The 15,073-nt window shown below is 44.4% G+C and overlaps 2 protein-coding genes across 5 annotated transcripts in view; one reads left to right on the top strand and one right to left on the bottom strand.

Annotated features, from left to right (window-relative positions):
* The first annotated feature begins 1,322 nt into the window (after positions 1–1,322).
* On the top strand, positions 1,323–10,024 carry csrp2 (cysteine and glycine-rich protein 2). Of its 3 annotated transcripts, none has more exons than XM_064939335.1 (6): positions 1,354–1,481; positions 4,319–4,437; positions 6,635–6,803; positions 8,114–8,243; positions 8,826–8,919; positions 9,822–10,024. In XM_064939335.1, the coding sequence occupies exons 2-6, from the start codon at positions 4,326–4,328 to the stop codon at positions 9,896–9,898; spliced, it is 582 nt and encodes a 193-aa protein (XP_064795407.1). In that variant the 5' UTR covers positions 1,354–1,481; positions 4,319–4,325; the 3' UTR covers positions 9,899–10,024. The 3 variants fall into 3 exon arrangements, with proteins under 3 accessions (XP_064795409.1, XP_064795407.1, XP_064795408.1); XM_064939336.1 differs by lacking the exon at positions 1,354–1,481 and adding an exon at positions 1,509–1,600; XM_064939337.1 differs by lacking the exon at positions 8,114–8,243 and having other exon boundaries at positions 1,323–1,481.
* A 126-nt stretch (positions 10,025–10,150) lies between these two features.
* Positions 10,151–15,073, bottom strand: part of zdhhc17 (zinc finger DHHC-type palmitoyltransferase 17) — a 53,319-nt gene continuing 48,396 nt past the window's right edge. For both annotated transcript variants that reach the window (XM_064939332.1, XM_064939334.1), the window contains 3 exons: positions 14,006–14,163; positions 13,648–13,742; positions 10,151–13,041 (listed from right to left, as the gene is read on the bottom strand). In XM_064939332.1, the coding sequence (XP_064795404.1) occupies positions 12,903–13,041; positions 13,648–13,742; positions 14,006–14,163 (392 nt within the window). In that variant the 3' untranslated portion in view covers positions 10,151–12,902. The remainder of the gene's footprint in view (positions 13,042–13,647; positions 13,743–14,005; positions 14,164–15,073) is intronic.

Below are 15,073 nucleotides of genomic sequence, written 5' to 3'. Positions count from 1 at the left end.
TGAGCAGAGCGAGGTTGGATGAGTGTATTATCAGCGTGTGTGTGCATCACAGAGCGGGGGATTACATAATGGATGTAACCCCTAAGACAAGTTAAATATCACCCACACCAAGCCAAACCACATCTTGATGAAGTGGAAATGTCTCAGAAAAGGCCTTTGCTCAGCATTATGGTTAATTTTTACACAACAGTGTTAACTAATGGAGTAGGGTGAAGTTTATGGAAATTACACACTGACCAAAGATCAGTGTCTACGGGCAACTTCACCCCATACCATGTGAACTCATCCAGAGCCACGACCCAGTACTACTCGGCTGCTGCAGGAACATTTAATGTACAGAGTCCCTAAAACAAAAGTTATAGCCTTGTTGTGGGTGCAGAGAGGGAGGGACTGTCTGCCTGTGAGTGTGTGCAGACTGGTATCCTTTTCAAAGGGCTGCCTCTTAAGCATGTGTTTTTCTATCTAGGCTGTCTGTAGGATCCTCCTTATCTGAAGAGCATACTCCCCTGTGAGATGCCTCTGTGCCTGTCACTTTTCTGTTTCCATGACGAAGCTTCCATTATGATGTGGGAAACCTGATATTTGAACATCAGTGGATTCTAACATTCTGACATTCAGCCTTGCCACCATAGATCCACATGTAGGTTTCTGACCGTTTTCACTCCAACTCAGCTACAGTACACAACAGTGTAGTGGTTTAATGCAGATACATATATTATGCACAGGTCTATGCAGGTGGTCACATCTTTACAATGCATGATCTACTCATGTGATTTACAATTCTATTGGATGACATTTTCAACCAATCATAGGACACCATTTCCAAATGAAACTGATGAGGCTTTGTCACTGAATATGGTGTTTTTTATGTGAGAGAGTTAAGGTAATGCATGCTGGTCTCGGTGTGATGGCTTGTATGTATTCTGCTTTACAGGCCGTATACCACGGGTATGACAAAACATTCATTTTTACTGCAATAATTACGTTGCTAACCAGTGTATAATAGCAATAAGACCCTAAGGGCTGTTCTTAAGGACAACGCTGACTGCCAGGATAAACCAAAAACCCTCGAGGTGCCTTATTGCTATTATAAACTGGTTAGCAACATAATTATTGCAGTAAAAATGCATGTTTTTTCATACCCGTGGTATACTTCAGAGCTGTAATTTCTGCAGGCTATTACTGGGACACTATGCAACACACCACCTCTGACCCTTATGGTTTCCTGCATGCATTCCAATTAAAACAGATATCTGGCTTAACTCAGACAGGTCTAATCACAGGTATTCTTTCATGCTATATTTCCGACATGTTGGGTTAAAGGCAATAAATGAGTAAAACAGGACAACTCTCCTCCACTGCCTGGCTAAACCACTCCCCTCTCTAAAACAACCGTGAACAGAGTCGTTTGGTGAGTCCGCAAAGGACACGACGTCGAAACGCTGGGATCAAATTGAAGGATTCTCCCACAACAAATACAGGTCGGTACATTTTGTTTCTATGCAGCAGAGCTGAATCCATATTGGTGGCACGAGGAGAGTTTATTTACGTGAAACAGTTGGATTCTCCAGATAGATTGGGTCGACGACAAGTCGCTCAGGTGAAATAACTAGTTTGTTGCATAGACTTTTACTATAGTCTTGGCTCAGGCAAGTGGTTTGGTTCATATCTCAGTTGGACCGTTGATTAAACTTTTACAAATAAATTGGCACACCCGTTTAGCCTGGTGAGTTATCTATACTGTAGCAGTTTCCTGTACTGTCTGTCTAGGTTCTTGGGTTAGGCAACATCTGATGAGGTTTATCAACAGAAATACAAATGGTATGTGCCACATGCTTCGTAAACAACATGTATAGACGAACAGTGAAATGCTTACTTACGGGCCTTCCCAACAATGCAGAGAGAGAAAAAAGAGAAATAACTAAATAATAAGGAATAAAGCCACAATGAGTAACGATAACTTGGCGATATAGCGTTACACGCAGTACGGAGTAGATGTGCAGGGGTTTGAGGTAGATATGTACACAGGTAGGGATAAAGTGACTATCGGCAATAGGATAGGTAATAAACAGTAACAGCAGCGTATGTGATTAGTAAAACTCGTTGGTGCAAAAAGGGTCAATGCTGCTAGTCCGGGTAGGTATTAGTTAACTAACTATTTGGCCGTTTTATGGCGTGGGGGTAGAAGCTGTTCAGTGTCGAGTTGGTTCCAGAATTGGTGCATTGGTACCGCTTGCTGTGCGGTAGAAAATAGAACATTCTATGACGGGTGGATGGACAATCTGTATGGCCTTCCACTGACACCGCCTGGTGTAGAGGTCCTGGGTGGCAGGCGGCTCGTACGAACTACCCTCTGTAGCGCCTAGCAGTCGGCTGCTAAGCCGTTGCCCTACCGAGCGGTGATTCAGCCAATCAAGATGCTCTTAATGGTGCATCTGTTTAACTTTTTGAGTATCTGAGGGCCCATGCCGAATCTTTTCAGCCTCCAGGGGGGAAGAGGTGTGTTGTGCTGTGGACACCCAGGAACTTCAAGCTCACGACCTGCTCCACTACAGCCCTGTGGATGGGGGCGTGCTCGGCCCTCCATGTCCTGTAGTCCACGATCAGCTCCTTTGTCTTGCTGACATTGGGGGAGAGGTTGTTGTCCTGGGACCACACTGCCAGGTCACAGACCTTCTCCCTGTAGGCCAGGGATCATCAACTAAATTCAGTCGCGGTTCAATTTTTTTTGGGGAGCAGATAGTCAGGGAGGCGGAACATAATTACAAATAATTTGTAGACAGGAAATTGACCGCAAGAAGCCCAAATGGATAACATTTGACTAAACCATTATTTCAAACCTTGCTTACATTTGTTTACGATCACATATCATATATCTATGTGTGGAATTACTTTGGAACAGATGTTCTACATTAAAATCACTTGGAGTTGATTTACTGTTGTTTTTCGACTTATGTCCAACTATTGATTTAAAAAATAAATAATAATGTATTTATTTAGGGTATTAATTTTCTTGGGGGGGCGAATAAAATCGTCCCGCAGGCCACCAGTTTGGGAACCCTGCTGTAAGCCGTCTCATCGTCGTCGGTGATCAGGCCCACCACCGTACTGTCCTCTGCAAATATCCTGTATATATATGGTTGTATGTGATTCCACATACATGTCAGTTATACCTATTCAATAACTTTTGACTGAATAGGCTTCATTGCTCTTTTTTTCAGTTGGTTAAACCACACCCCAAATCTGCTCTCCCACGTCTCATAAAGAAGTATAAAGAAACTCCCAATAACCTATTCATGCACATACCACAAGACTGATTTTAAATATTGGATGCAGGGCATTGAAACTCTTTTGAAAGATCAGCCATTATTCCCCCTGAGAGAACGTTTGATTCTCTCTGGTGTTTGGGCATGTCACGCAGTCTGTAATAACGTTGGGAAGGAGGGTGGGAACTCCACAAAGTAGCCGTCCTCGTGCTTGATCAATGACGGCACTGCTCTGTGGTTTCCTTCATGAAAAAGTAAGAGCACACTTTATTTTCTTGATGGTGACATCATGGTTATGTCCCAAAAGGCATCCTATTCACTATGTAGTGCACTTCTTTTGACCAGGGCCCATATCAAAAGTAGTGCACTACATAGCAATAGAGTGGACGTTCTGGTTGTTTGTGGACCCCCTGCTTGTCATGGAATGCAGATGGAAGTGTAACATCTTAAATTATGTTTTTGTGTCTCTAATCAAATACCAGTGTACGGATGGCTGGTCTATAAAATGATGACATGTGACTATCTGCATCAGTTTGTCATGTAGATTCTATGTGGCCACCACATCAGTGTTTAGAGGTCACACTTGTTTTGTACAAGCCATTTAAATGAATATTTTCTAACTCGTAGAAAAACATTGTTCTGAGGTGTTGTGGAACCTATGAAACATCCATAATGTGTTCAGCTGCCTTATTGTTTTGTCCTCACTTCCACTCAGTCACCTGTTGTTCTGTTTGGACTTCCTGAGCACAGGAGGGGTTGTTGTCTTGTGCCTGTATCTCATTGGTCCAGGAAGGTGTTTCACTGATGTTTTGTGTCAAACAGGACAGGAAGGACTAACCCGTAACTTCCTCTGTGTTTCTCCTTTCAGAGTAGGCTGAAGTTCCTCCTAGACTGTGATCTTGGGTCAATTTCCCCCACTAATGGTTAAGGTTAGGATTGTGGGAGGGGAAACTGATCCTAGATCTGTATCTAGGGGAAACCTCACCCAGAGTACTTATTTTAAGTCTCACAACATGTCTCTCCTCCCCTCTGCACATTCTTTTCTCCAATAGCACAAACATGCCAAACTGGGGAGGAGGTAACAAGTGTGGTGCATGCCAGGGGACGGTGTACCATGCCGAGGAGGTGCAGTGTGATGGGAAGAGCTTCCACAAATGCTGCTTCCTGTGCAGTGAGTGCAACCTCATTTTCTCTCCTCAGTGTTGGATCAGCCTAAGTGGCGTGCGTTCAGTAGGACGAAACATTTTGGAACGTTCTATCTGAAATATTCGACAATGTTTGGCTACTGAACGTGGTGGCCCTGTTAGTCCACTTTGTCCATGTCAAGAAACAAGCCCCAGACAATTGTGGAGCTCTGAAAGGATTGAACAGGTGTAAGGAGCCACAGAAATATGGTTGTCGTTCTACCTTTCTTCCTGATAAGCCAGGTGGAAGGTTCACCTTATCACTTAAACCTATCCCAATCATTTCAGATCAGATCTACAAGTGTAGGGGTTAGACTAGAGCAGGGGTATTAAAATCTGACCCTACAAGGTCCAGACTACTGCTGCTTCTCTGTTCTACCTGACAATGAATTGCGCCCACCTGGGCAGCGTTTACACAGGCAGCTCAATTCTGATGTTTTTTCCACTAATTGATCTTTTGACCAATCAGATCTTTTCACATCAGTTATTTTTCCGGGCTGATCTGATTGGTAAAAAAAAAAATTGAATTGGAATGCCTGTGTGAACACAGCCCAGCTTTCCCAGGTCTAAATCAGTCCTTGATTAGAGGGAATAATAAACAAAAGTAATGGAACTGGATCGAGGTCCAGATCAGAATTTGAGGGAACTTGAGGGTGTGTCTGAACATTGACATTTAAGTCATTTGGCAGACGCTCTTATCCAGAGCGACTTACAAATTGGTGAATTCACCTTATGACATCCAACGCATGTGAACCCACGGATAGTCAACCTCCATCTTGAATGGTCTTTTCTGTTCACTTTAATATGAATGGGAACCATGAGAAAGGAACTATACTTTGAGGAAGTTATGATAGGGGTCAAACTGAAGTTCACCAATCTATGCAGTGTATCATGCACAATGCATTGTGTTTCTCATCCCATAGCTCAGTAAATAGTAAGTGGACATGGTCCTTCTAGCCGTATGAGATTGTCTGTACCTCCTCAGTGAAGATGTTTTGGGGACCTTGACTGAAGTGAACACACAGAGCACATGCTGTGGATTAGCACTCTGCCATCAAAGCAAGCACAAAAACAATATGTTCCACAAATTAACTATTTTTGTGGGTTCCTTACAAAACTGGCTTTGTTTAGAGACAGGCAGACCTATAGATGAGTTAATGAGCAGTGGGAACCAATATGTGGGTCCCAAATGGCACCCTATTCCCTACATAGTGCATTACTTCTGACCAGGACTCATAGGGTAGTGTACTATATATGCCTAAATAATGCACCTACCTCCAGTTTTGCTCTGTTGAACACCTTATCATAGTAAATGAAGCCATGCTATTTAGATGCCATTTATCAAATGGTAATTATACAGAGGTAGTTATACATTGATCTTGCTTGTACAGGAAGATTAAGTTGTGAGATATAACAGGCAGTTAACCCACTGTTCCTAGGCCGTCATTGAAAATAAGAATTTGTTCTTAACTGACTTGCCTAGTTAAATAAAATAAAAAATAAACTGTCTTAAATATTGTAAATGAAAATACTTTAATCTGGAGTTAAATGTGAATTGTAGTTTCAGGTAAATGTGTGTGGAACCACCTTACACCTACATACTCAACCCGGAAGCCCCCATACTATTTCACCTGTATGCTTTTATAACCTTGACCCCGGCCTGAGGGGGATGGTAGTGGGGACAAAATCACTGTGTTGTTTCAGATTGCACCTGATGCACACACTGAAAGAATGCTCTCTGTCTCACTCCGTCTTATTTCAATTCAATGGGCTTTATTGGGATGAGAAACATATGTTTACATTACTAAACCAAAGTGAAATAATCAAAGTAAACATTACTCAAAGTTCCATATGAATGTCATATGTACAGTGTTGTAACTAGAACTATTTACACAAAATACAAAAGGCAAAATAAACAAATATGGGTTGTATTTACAATGGTGTTCTTAACTGGTTGCATTTTCTTGTGGCAACAGGTCACTGATCTTGCTGCTGTGATGTCACACTGTGGTGCTCTCTCATTCCAGGAAGGAGGGGGGGGGGAGAGGGATAATATCCCACTTAGAAACTAAATCCACCATTGAGGAATTAAGACCTTTTTAGGGAAACTTGTGACAATTCAGTATCCCTCCAGTTGCAATGCAGTGTGTCATTCAGACAGCTTTCTTTCCCCTTCCTATCCAGTGGTCTGCAGAAAGGGTTTAGACAGCAACAATGTGGCCATCCACGACACTGAGATCTACTGCAAGTCCTGCTATGGAAAGAAGTACGGCCCCAAGGGCTACGGCTACGGTCAGGGAGCTGGGACACTCAGCATGGACCGTGGAGAGAGACTGGGGATCAAACCAGAGGAGTACGTGTGGAGTATATACACAGCTCTGGGGGTGGAGTTTCCCCTTGGTACAGATCTAGGATCAGCTTCCCCTCCCCCAATCCTAACCATTAGTGGGGGAAATGCAAAACTGACCCAAGATCAGCATCTAGGGGCAACTTCGCCCTACACCATATTCCTCTCTTCTGTTTATTGGTTACTGTGTGGTTGTATGGTAAATCAAGTTAATGAAATGGAATTGTATTCTATCACAGATTATGTGGGCAGCAAAAGCCTAGTGGTTAAGAGCACTGGGCCAGGAACCGAAAGGTTGCTGGTTTGAATACCCGAGCCGACTAGGTAAATGTGCCCTTGAGCAAGGCACTTATCCCTAATTGCTCTTGTAAGTGGCTCTGGCTAAGAGCATCTGCTAAATGACTAAAGGGAAACCCAGCCGTCGGATTAGACCTGATGCGATTGTTCATTTATTATTAATGCATTGGTGCTGATGTGCATTTACACTGACATATAGTTGCTCATCAGTTATCCAAATGATTCCCTGATCATCTGAGGAATACTGTGTAAACCTCCAGAGTTCAGCCTAGGATACATTAGACTAGAGTGCATATACATGTCAAAATAAACTATATGGGCCCAGACTCATATTGCAGCATGACACTCTTTCTACACAGTTGTATTTGGGAATAACCCGATAGGCTCCTAGTCAGAGCCGTGGTAATGGCCAGTAACCTTCTAGCCAGTCAGAGCCGTGGTAATGGCCAGTAACCTTCTAGCCAGTCAGAGCCGTGGTAATGGCCAGTAACCTTCTAGCCAGTCAGAGCCGTGGTAATGGCCAGTAACCTTCTAGCCAGTCAGAGCTGTGGTAATGGCCAGTAACCTCCCAGCCAGTCAGAGCCGTGGTAATGGCCAGTAACCTCCCAGCCAGTCAGAGCCGTGGTAATGGCCAGTAACCTTCTAGCCAGTCAGAGCCGTGGTAATGGCCAGTAACCTCATCTACTGTACACACAGGGCTGTTTACCCAGTCTGGCATCAGGTGGTTGTTATGATGAAAGGGCCCCATTATGTAACTGAACCACAGGCTCCTGGGCAGCCCTGCTGACCCTCTTCTCTCTCCACACTGTCCCCTGCACAAAGCCTCCTATTCAGGGCCTTTGGGGCAGGAGGTTCCCCTTCGTTAGGGAGCGCTCCATGGTCCCAGAGTTTACCCAGCGCCTACCCAAGCCTGACTTCTTGGTCCTGGGGACGAGAGGGGCCTGATGCGCTCCCCAGAGAACCAGAGGGGATCTGTTCCCCTAACTTCTATAATGCTGTTTGTTTGTGTACACCTTCAGGACCCAGTGCCACAGACCCACCACCAACCCCAACCCCTCCAAATTTGCCCAGAAGTTAGGGGGCTCGGATAAGTGTGGTCGGTGTGGGGAGTCGGTGTACGCTGCGGAGAAGATCGTGGGGGCAGGCAAGGTGAGCGGGGGGGGGGGTAGGTAGAGCAGGGAATTAAGGTTTTGAGCTAACTGTAGTGACCACCATTGATTGAAAACAGGTGGGTTTACTATTGCAAGGGGCCAATTGGATGGATTCACTGCAGGAAATTCATAACACAAATGACATTTTTCTGGCTTAAGCTTTTTCATAAACTCTGGACTTGGAGGGCTGGTTTCCAGGCAGCTGGTGTAGAAGTCTGCAGTGCTGACTGACTGGCTGGGGGGATTCAGGCAGATGTAGGCCATCACGTCATGGCAGGCTGATGTGATTTTAGCTTGACTTTAAACTGGTGTTATGCTGCATTCTGCGGCTCACAATGAGAGGAAATGTACAGTATGTGAAGGATTATGGCAACACAATAAGAATCCTTTGATAATCAGATCTGGTGTTGATGTTAGAACAATGCCTGTATGATTTGTACCTGTGTAGTATACTGCCGGGGAATGAAAAGCTTTAGAATCTGTCCTCAATGCGCACTAGTTGATACATTCTTACAATCTAGTCAATGATATGATGGTCCTATTCCCCAGTAATGAATAAAGTAGTATCTCATCTTGACAGCCATGGCATAAGAACTGCTTCCGCTGTGCCAAGTGTGGGAAGAGCCTGGAGTCTACCACCCAGACAGAGAAGGATGGAGAGATCTACTGCAAAGGTGAGACATTGGGTTTCTAGATTCCCTTTCAGGCTTGGGCCTGCATGGTCACCAGTGTGAGAGAACCGTTGTAGGGTGAAGTTGCCCCTAGAAGCTGATCTTGGTTCAGTTTTAGGATTGGGGGAGGGAAAGCTGATCGTGGATCTGTACCTAGAGGACACTTCACCCTGGTGCTGTCACCAGAGCGGAGGAACCCAACCCCACCCACCATAGGCAGATTACATGATTATACCTGAGGCACAAGAACTAGATGAACTAGCTGTTACATAAAATCACTGCAAAACAAAAACATTATACTATTAGCAGCCATGTATTTGAGCTCCTCTTTCCAGATCATGCTCACCAAATGGCATTGGAATGTTTTGGCTAAACAATAGATTAAGCGCTGTCCACATACGTGCGCACGCAGTCCCATGCGCACTTAGGGGTTCTTTTATTGAAGCTCAAGGGGGAATCTTAGGCCCCGCAAACACTCAACTTGTCCACCGAATCTGACTCAGTTGTAATATCATGTAAGAACTGTCCTACAACAGTTTATTTGCACAAAACCATTGAGCCGCTGTGTAATCATGAGTGAAGAACAAACGCGTTGTACAACCTGAGTATGTTCAGGGACCCAGAGCCAACTGGCGGATTGATCAGTTGGCTTTTAATGTAGCGTCTCATGTAGCGCCCACGCAGCCTTGATCAGGCTCGTTTTGTGCTGTTTATGTTCTGCGGTGTATTAACGCCTCATTGGATCAGCAAGCTCACAGGGAAACAGTGCTTTGTAAGGTTACTTTTCTTCACCAGTGTTGTATTTCACACAGCTTCCTCCATTGCAATCACCCTTTGACTGACGTAAAGTGACATGTTTTAGGATGCATCAGCATTTCCATACTCATTGTGTTCTTTGTCCCCAGCATGTTACGCAAAGAACTTTGGACCCAAAGGATTTGGTTATGGCCAGGGAGCTGGCGCTCTGGTGCATTCCCAATGATGATCACCCTCAAGACAATGTATTTCTGACTGAAAACTGCTGTGCCTATGCTACGTTTTTTTCAAGGCTGGGGGAGGGCCATAATAGGGAGGATTTACCATAAATAAAAAGCTATACCAAAAACAACTTAAGTGTGAAACATTCCTTGCAGATACATGGGGGAAGAGCTGAACTTCAAAACCGACATGTTTTGATAGCTATAATCAGAACACATTTCGCCATCGAAGAAAACACAGGAGAGCAACACAAATGTGTATTTTCACATTTGAATGTATTTTATTATTAAAGCCATTAAAATTGAACCATGCCCAATATATTAACATCTGAAGCAGGGTTACGGTGATGTCCTGAAGGAGGAGAGGCACTGTAGATGATCATGTGCTTTTCACATGGTGGCAGCTGGGGGGAAAATGACATTTGTTGGAAGGGCCGGTGTGAAAAGCCTGATCCCAGATCCGTTTGTGCTCTTGACAACTCCATTCCTCATTGTGAAGTCAAACATGTTTGACATGACAATGGGTGACAAGGAATTGGCATGTGTACAAACAGTGGCACTCAGGCTCGTGTGATTATTTCTCTGCAACCGAAACAGAACCTGGATGAGCTCTACACCTGTAGGTTGTTTATGATGACCGCTGAGCTCCTTTTAGATGTAGGTGAGCCTGCAAAATGATCCACTGTGTCCCTCACTGATGTAGACATGACCACACAAGATATACCTTTTAATACCACACAGGACTCTAGTTCCCAAAAGCCTGTTTTAGCACCGGCAGCACCATTGAGGACTTTCACCATTTTGTAGTTAACGAAGGGTCGTATAATTCCATCCAGGTCACCACCAATGAATTATACTGGTGGGCAAACACCCAATACCTGCAGGTGATGGTAAATCGCCAACCTTGGCGTTCAAACAACCCACTCCAGGTGGCAGTTTGCCAACTGATGAAAGTAGAAAATGGAGATTGCCTCAACGGTGCGTCCCGCGCTCTTACGTCATAAGGGGACGATGCGATGTCTAAACCCCTGCTTCATCCCTCTGTTATCCTGGATTACAGTTTAGAAAAAAATACTGTCATTATTTCTCTTGCATCTTGTACATCCAGTGGTGTAACAAACCCAGCAATATGACATAGAAAAAAACCTTTACTTCCAGTATAATCCAACCACCAGCATGGAACATTAATATTACACTTCGGCAGGTTGGACCAGACTTGATATCTGGTGCCTGCAGACCGAGAAGGAGGACTTGCACTGAAGATACACACTGGATTTAAAAAACAAAAGCGAACATACAGAAGAAAGTACTTGTAAATATTGAACATTCACTATATACAGACACATGGCTATCACTGGGCAGCTTGGATGGGGGGGGTCAACAGTATGGCGACAGCCCAATGTCCAAGCATCACACATGCAGTGTAGTTTGCAGGGTTAAAATGCCTTTAGACAGCAGTGCCGGACATCACTAAAAGCTACAGTCATATAACTGGATTATAATCGGGGAGTTCTCTTCCATTTGGTTGGATGAAATCAACGTTTAAAAAGGAGCAGCTTCAACTGACAAAATAAAATCACTCACGAAGAAAACTAGATTGTTTATGTACAGATGGACATATTTTACATTTCAGTCCGACCTTGCGCTGCCGCTGCGTAGAGACTACTAGCGGGAAATGTAATGAGCAATAACAGATGAGAACCCAGAAGAAGGGGCAGGTCTCGGGCTATATACCTTTCTCTCATTGGGCCCGAGCTCCGTCAATCGGTAAACATTGAAGTGTTTGTCGGGAGTACGCCTGTATTTCTTCAGTAACGGCGAGACCAGAAACAAAAAGGTGATCAGTGCATTGTCATAGGCAGACAAACAAAAGGACCCCCCCCCCCCCCCCACAAAAAAAAAAAATCACACTTGGAATGAACCTTTCTTGTAAACTCCCAGAAGCATCCATTCAGTCTGGGATGGAATGGCCTCATCTTCCCCTGACTAGTTGATCTCTCACTAACACTACTCTTGTATTAGTGTGTGTGTGCCGACTTTTCTAGTGAAGGTCTCAGGGCACCATGTCAGACATCCATGTACAATTTGGAGCTGATGTTTTCTTGATAAAAAAACACATTTAAAATAAGATGATACTATATCATTTGATCTATAAATAGAGTTAAAATAAATATGCTTGCATCACATTATAAGTAGGATGTCGCTCCTATCTGCACCTTCAATACCTTGTGAAAGAGACCCCCCCCAACAATTGCAAATGCCATTTTATGACATACTGACAACTTTGGCAATTCTAAGCAATCCTTAGGGTGACTTGAACGATGGTACATGACGATGCCATAGTAACCATCCCTTATCAAATCCTGCTTAATAACCAATTTCTTCCTTAAAAGGCCTTCCTTCCCCAGTCTCCCTAGCCACCACAGTTCTAAAAGGAACAATAGAGTTTTGAGCAACAATAAAAAAACTGAAAGACAAAAAAAAATCTGCAGGGCAAAATGGATGATAAAAAACAATGGATGTGTGAAATTTATCTAAAAAAATAAAAAGGGAAAAAATGATACTGCCGTCAACCGTACTGCCTTCAACACAGCATAATGACTCTAGTACAGCAAACAAATAAAGATTCCTTATTTTAGTTTTTTTATATTCTCTTTTCTCCTCCTCCCTCTGCCTCTCTCCCTGCCGCGTCTGGCAGTGGTGCACCGTCCATGGGCAGGAGAGACGAGGGGCGACCAGAGGAGAAGGCCCCCCCAGGAGGGGCTCGGAGGTGGTGGTGGGTACAGTAATGGAGGTGGTTTCATATAGACTAGTAGTAGGTGTTGGTCTTATGGTGGTGTCCCGTAACAGCATGCTAGTTCCTGGCTGGTTTTCTCAGTCTGAATGGGTGAGGAAGGAGGTCTGAGGGGAGTGCTCCAGAGAACAGCCTGGCTCCGATACTGAACCCTGGGGAACCCCCTCCTCCTCTTCTAGACACTGTCGCTCCACCTCTCCTCCCTCTCTTCTCGTCTACACCAGCTGGTAGCCCGACCCAGACGTCTGGTCGTACTCGATTGTGTACTGTGTGGTCCAGTCTATCGCCTTGGGCCGGATCAGGCCACAGCAGCGGATCTCAAAGAAGTCTATGAGGTTCCGTACACACCCATGACTACGGAGAGGGAGAGAAATTAAAATGTTGACATCATGACCTAATAACTACTTCTTCATGTGTTAGGTATCCATTGATACAAGTAGTACACCATGTGTATCAGGTGACGTTTTGGTAGGTAGCAGCTTTGCTAATATCAGGGGAATATTAACAAATGGGAATTTGGGGGGCGATGCTAAATCATGCTAGCTACTGCCTGTAGCAAAAGTAAACAATGGATTATCGTGGATTATGTCAGTACTGGCCTACATAGACAACTCAAGGTAACATTAATTTCACCCAAATATGTAGGGCCCGTTTCCCCAGACACAGATTAGGCCTCGTGCTGGACTATAAAACACTCAACAGATCTCCATTGAGAATGCTTTTTAGTCCTGCACTAGGCTTCATCTGTGCCTGGGAAACGGGCCCGTAGATTGGATGAACCATCCCTTTAAGTAAGCATCAGAATGTACCCATTGTTACCATAACTGGAACAGTCAATATTGAGGGAATAAAAAACTTTAAAAGGCAACATTATCCTGTACTGACCCAGGATCAGGTCAGTATTTCTGGGTAGGAGGACACAGATTGGTAGAGGCTCCTGAAGGGAGGGCTAGTACTCACTTGAAGGGGCTCTCGATGGAAGTGGCCGTTACTTTAAAGTGCTTGTATCTCCTGGCGTTCATCCTCTCGTTTGTGGTGATTCCCAGACCAGCAATCTGGAAGAGGGGCGGGCACACGCGTAGAACACAATGTCACAAATAGTTGTACAAAATAAATTAAATGGACCCATCTATGGCATCACAACACAGGGTCAAGATGAGGGTCAAGGATGTAAATGCATCCCATGGACAATTATGATTCTTAACAGGATATATGCTCCTGTCCTATGGGTCGTTCTAGCTGGGACCAGGCTTACTTTTACATATGTCACCTGGCTAAATGCAGGTTAAACATACAACCAATCAATGGTCTCTCTAACCTGGTAGAGCTGGCACATGATCAGCACAGCCACCCACATGAAGTGGAACACACTGTTGAGGAACATCCAGAACATCCAGGGAGAGCAGGAGGCGATCTGCGTCAGGTACAGCCAGAAACCATCCTTGGTGTAGTTGGTGGCGCAGTGGATCCTCCAGTCTGGGTAAAGGGGCAGAGAGGTTAGGGAAGAACCCTAGGGTGATAGAGAAGGACTGACGATTAAACCTGATCCTCCAGTCTGGGTAGAGGGGCAGAGAGGTTAGGGAAGAACCCTAGGGTGATAGAGAAGGACTGACGATTAAACCTGATCCTCCAGTCTGGGTAGAGGGGCAGAGAGGTTAGGGAAGAACCCTAGGGTGATAGAGAAGGACTGACGATTAAACCTGATCCTCCAGTCTGGGTAGAGGGGCAGAGAGGTTAGGGAAGAACCCTAGGGTGATAGAGAAGGACTGATAAACCTGATCCTCCAGTCTGGGTAGAGGGGCAGAGAGTTAGGGAAGAACCCTAGGGTGAAGGGAAGAACCCTAGGGTGATAGAGGATTAAACCTGATCCTCCAGTCTGGTTAGAGGGGCAGAGAGGTTAGGGAAGAACCCTAGGGTGATAGAGAAGGACTGACGATTAAACCTGACCATCCAGTCTGGGTAGAGGGGCAGAGAGGTTAGGGAAGAACCCTAGGGTGATAGAGAACGACTGAGAACGATTAAACCTGATCCCGCAGTCTGATTGACAAATGTATGAGTGATTACTTTCGCAACCTATGACTGGAAGGGTTATATTACAAGTTTATAGAAATGAAATAACAGCACTAATAATTTGATTAATGGACACATTAAAGTAGTAACCAAAATGTGGTGTACCATAACCAATAGAGATGTTATTTTGTTATCTAACAATTTCAAAGACTTTACTGAGTTACAGTTCATAGAAGGGAATCAGTCAAATGAAATAAATTCATAAAGGCCAAATCTATGGATTTCACATGACTGGGCAGTGGTGCAGCCAAACATCCTGTATACAGCTTGGTTGTTAACAGCTGTAGAATTATAAAGACATCATGGTGTGTGTGTA

The sequence above is a fragment of the Oncorhynchus masou genome, chromosome 27 (genome assembly GCF_036934945.1).
Source record: "Oncorhynchus masou masou isolate Uvic2021 chromosome 27, UVic_Omas_1.1, whole genome shotgun sequence".
NCBI classification, from domain to species: Eukaryota; Metazoa; Chordata; class Actinopteri; order Salmoniformes; family Salmonidae; genus Oncorhynchus; species Oncorhynchus masou.
Note: the sequence above shows the minus strand (reverse complement) of the source record. Positions and strands in the feature narration are given on the sequence as shown.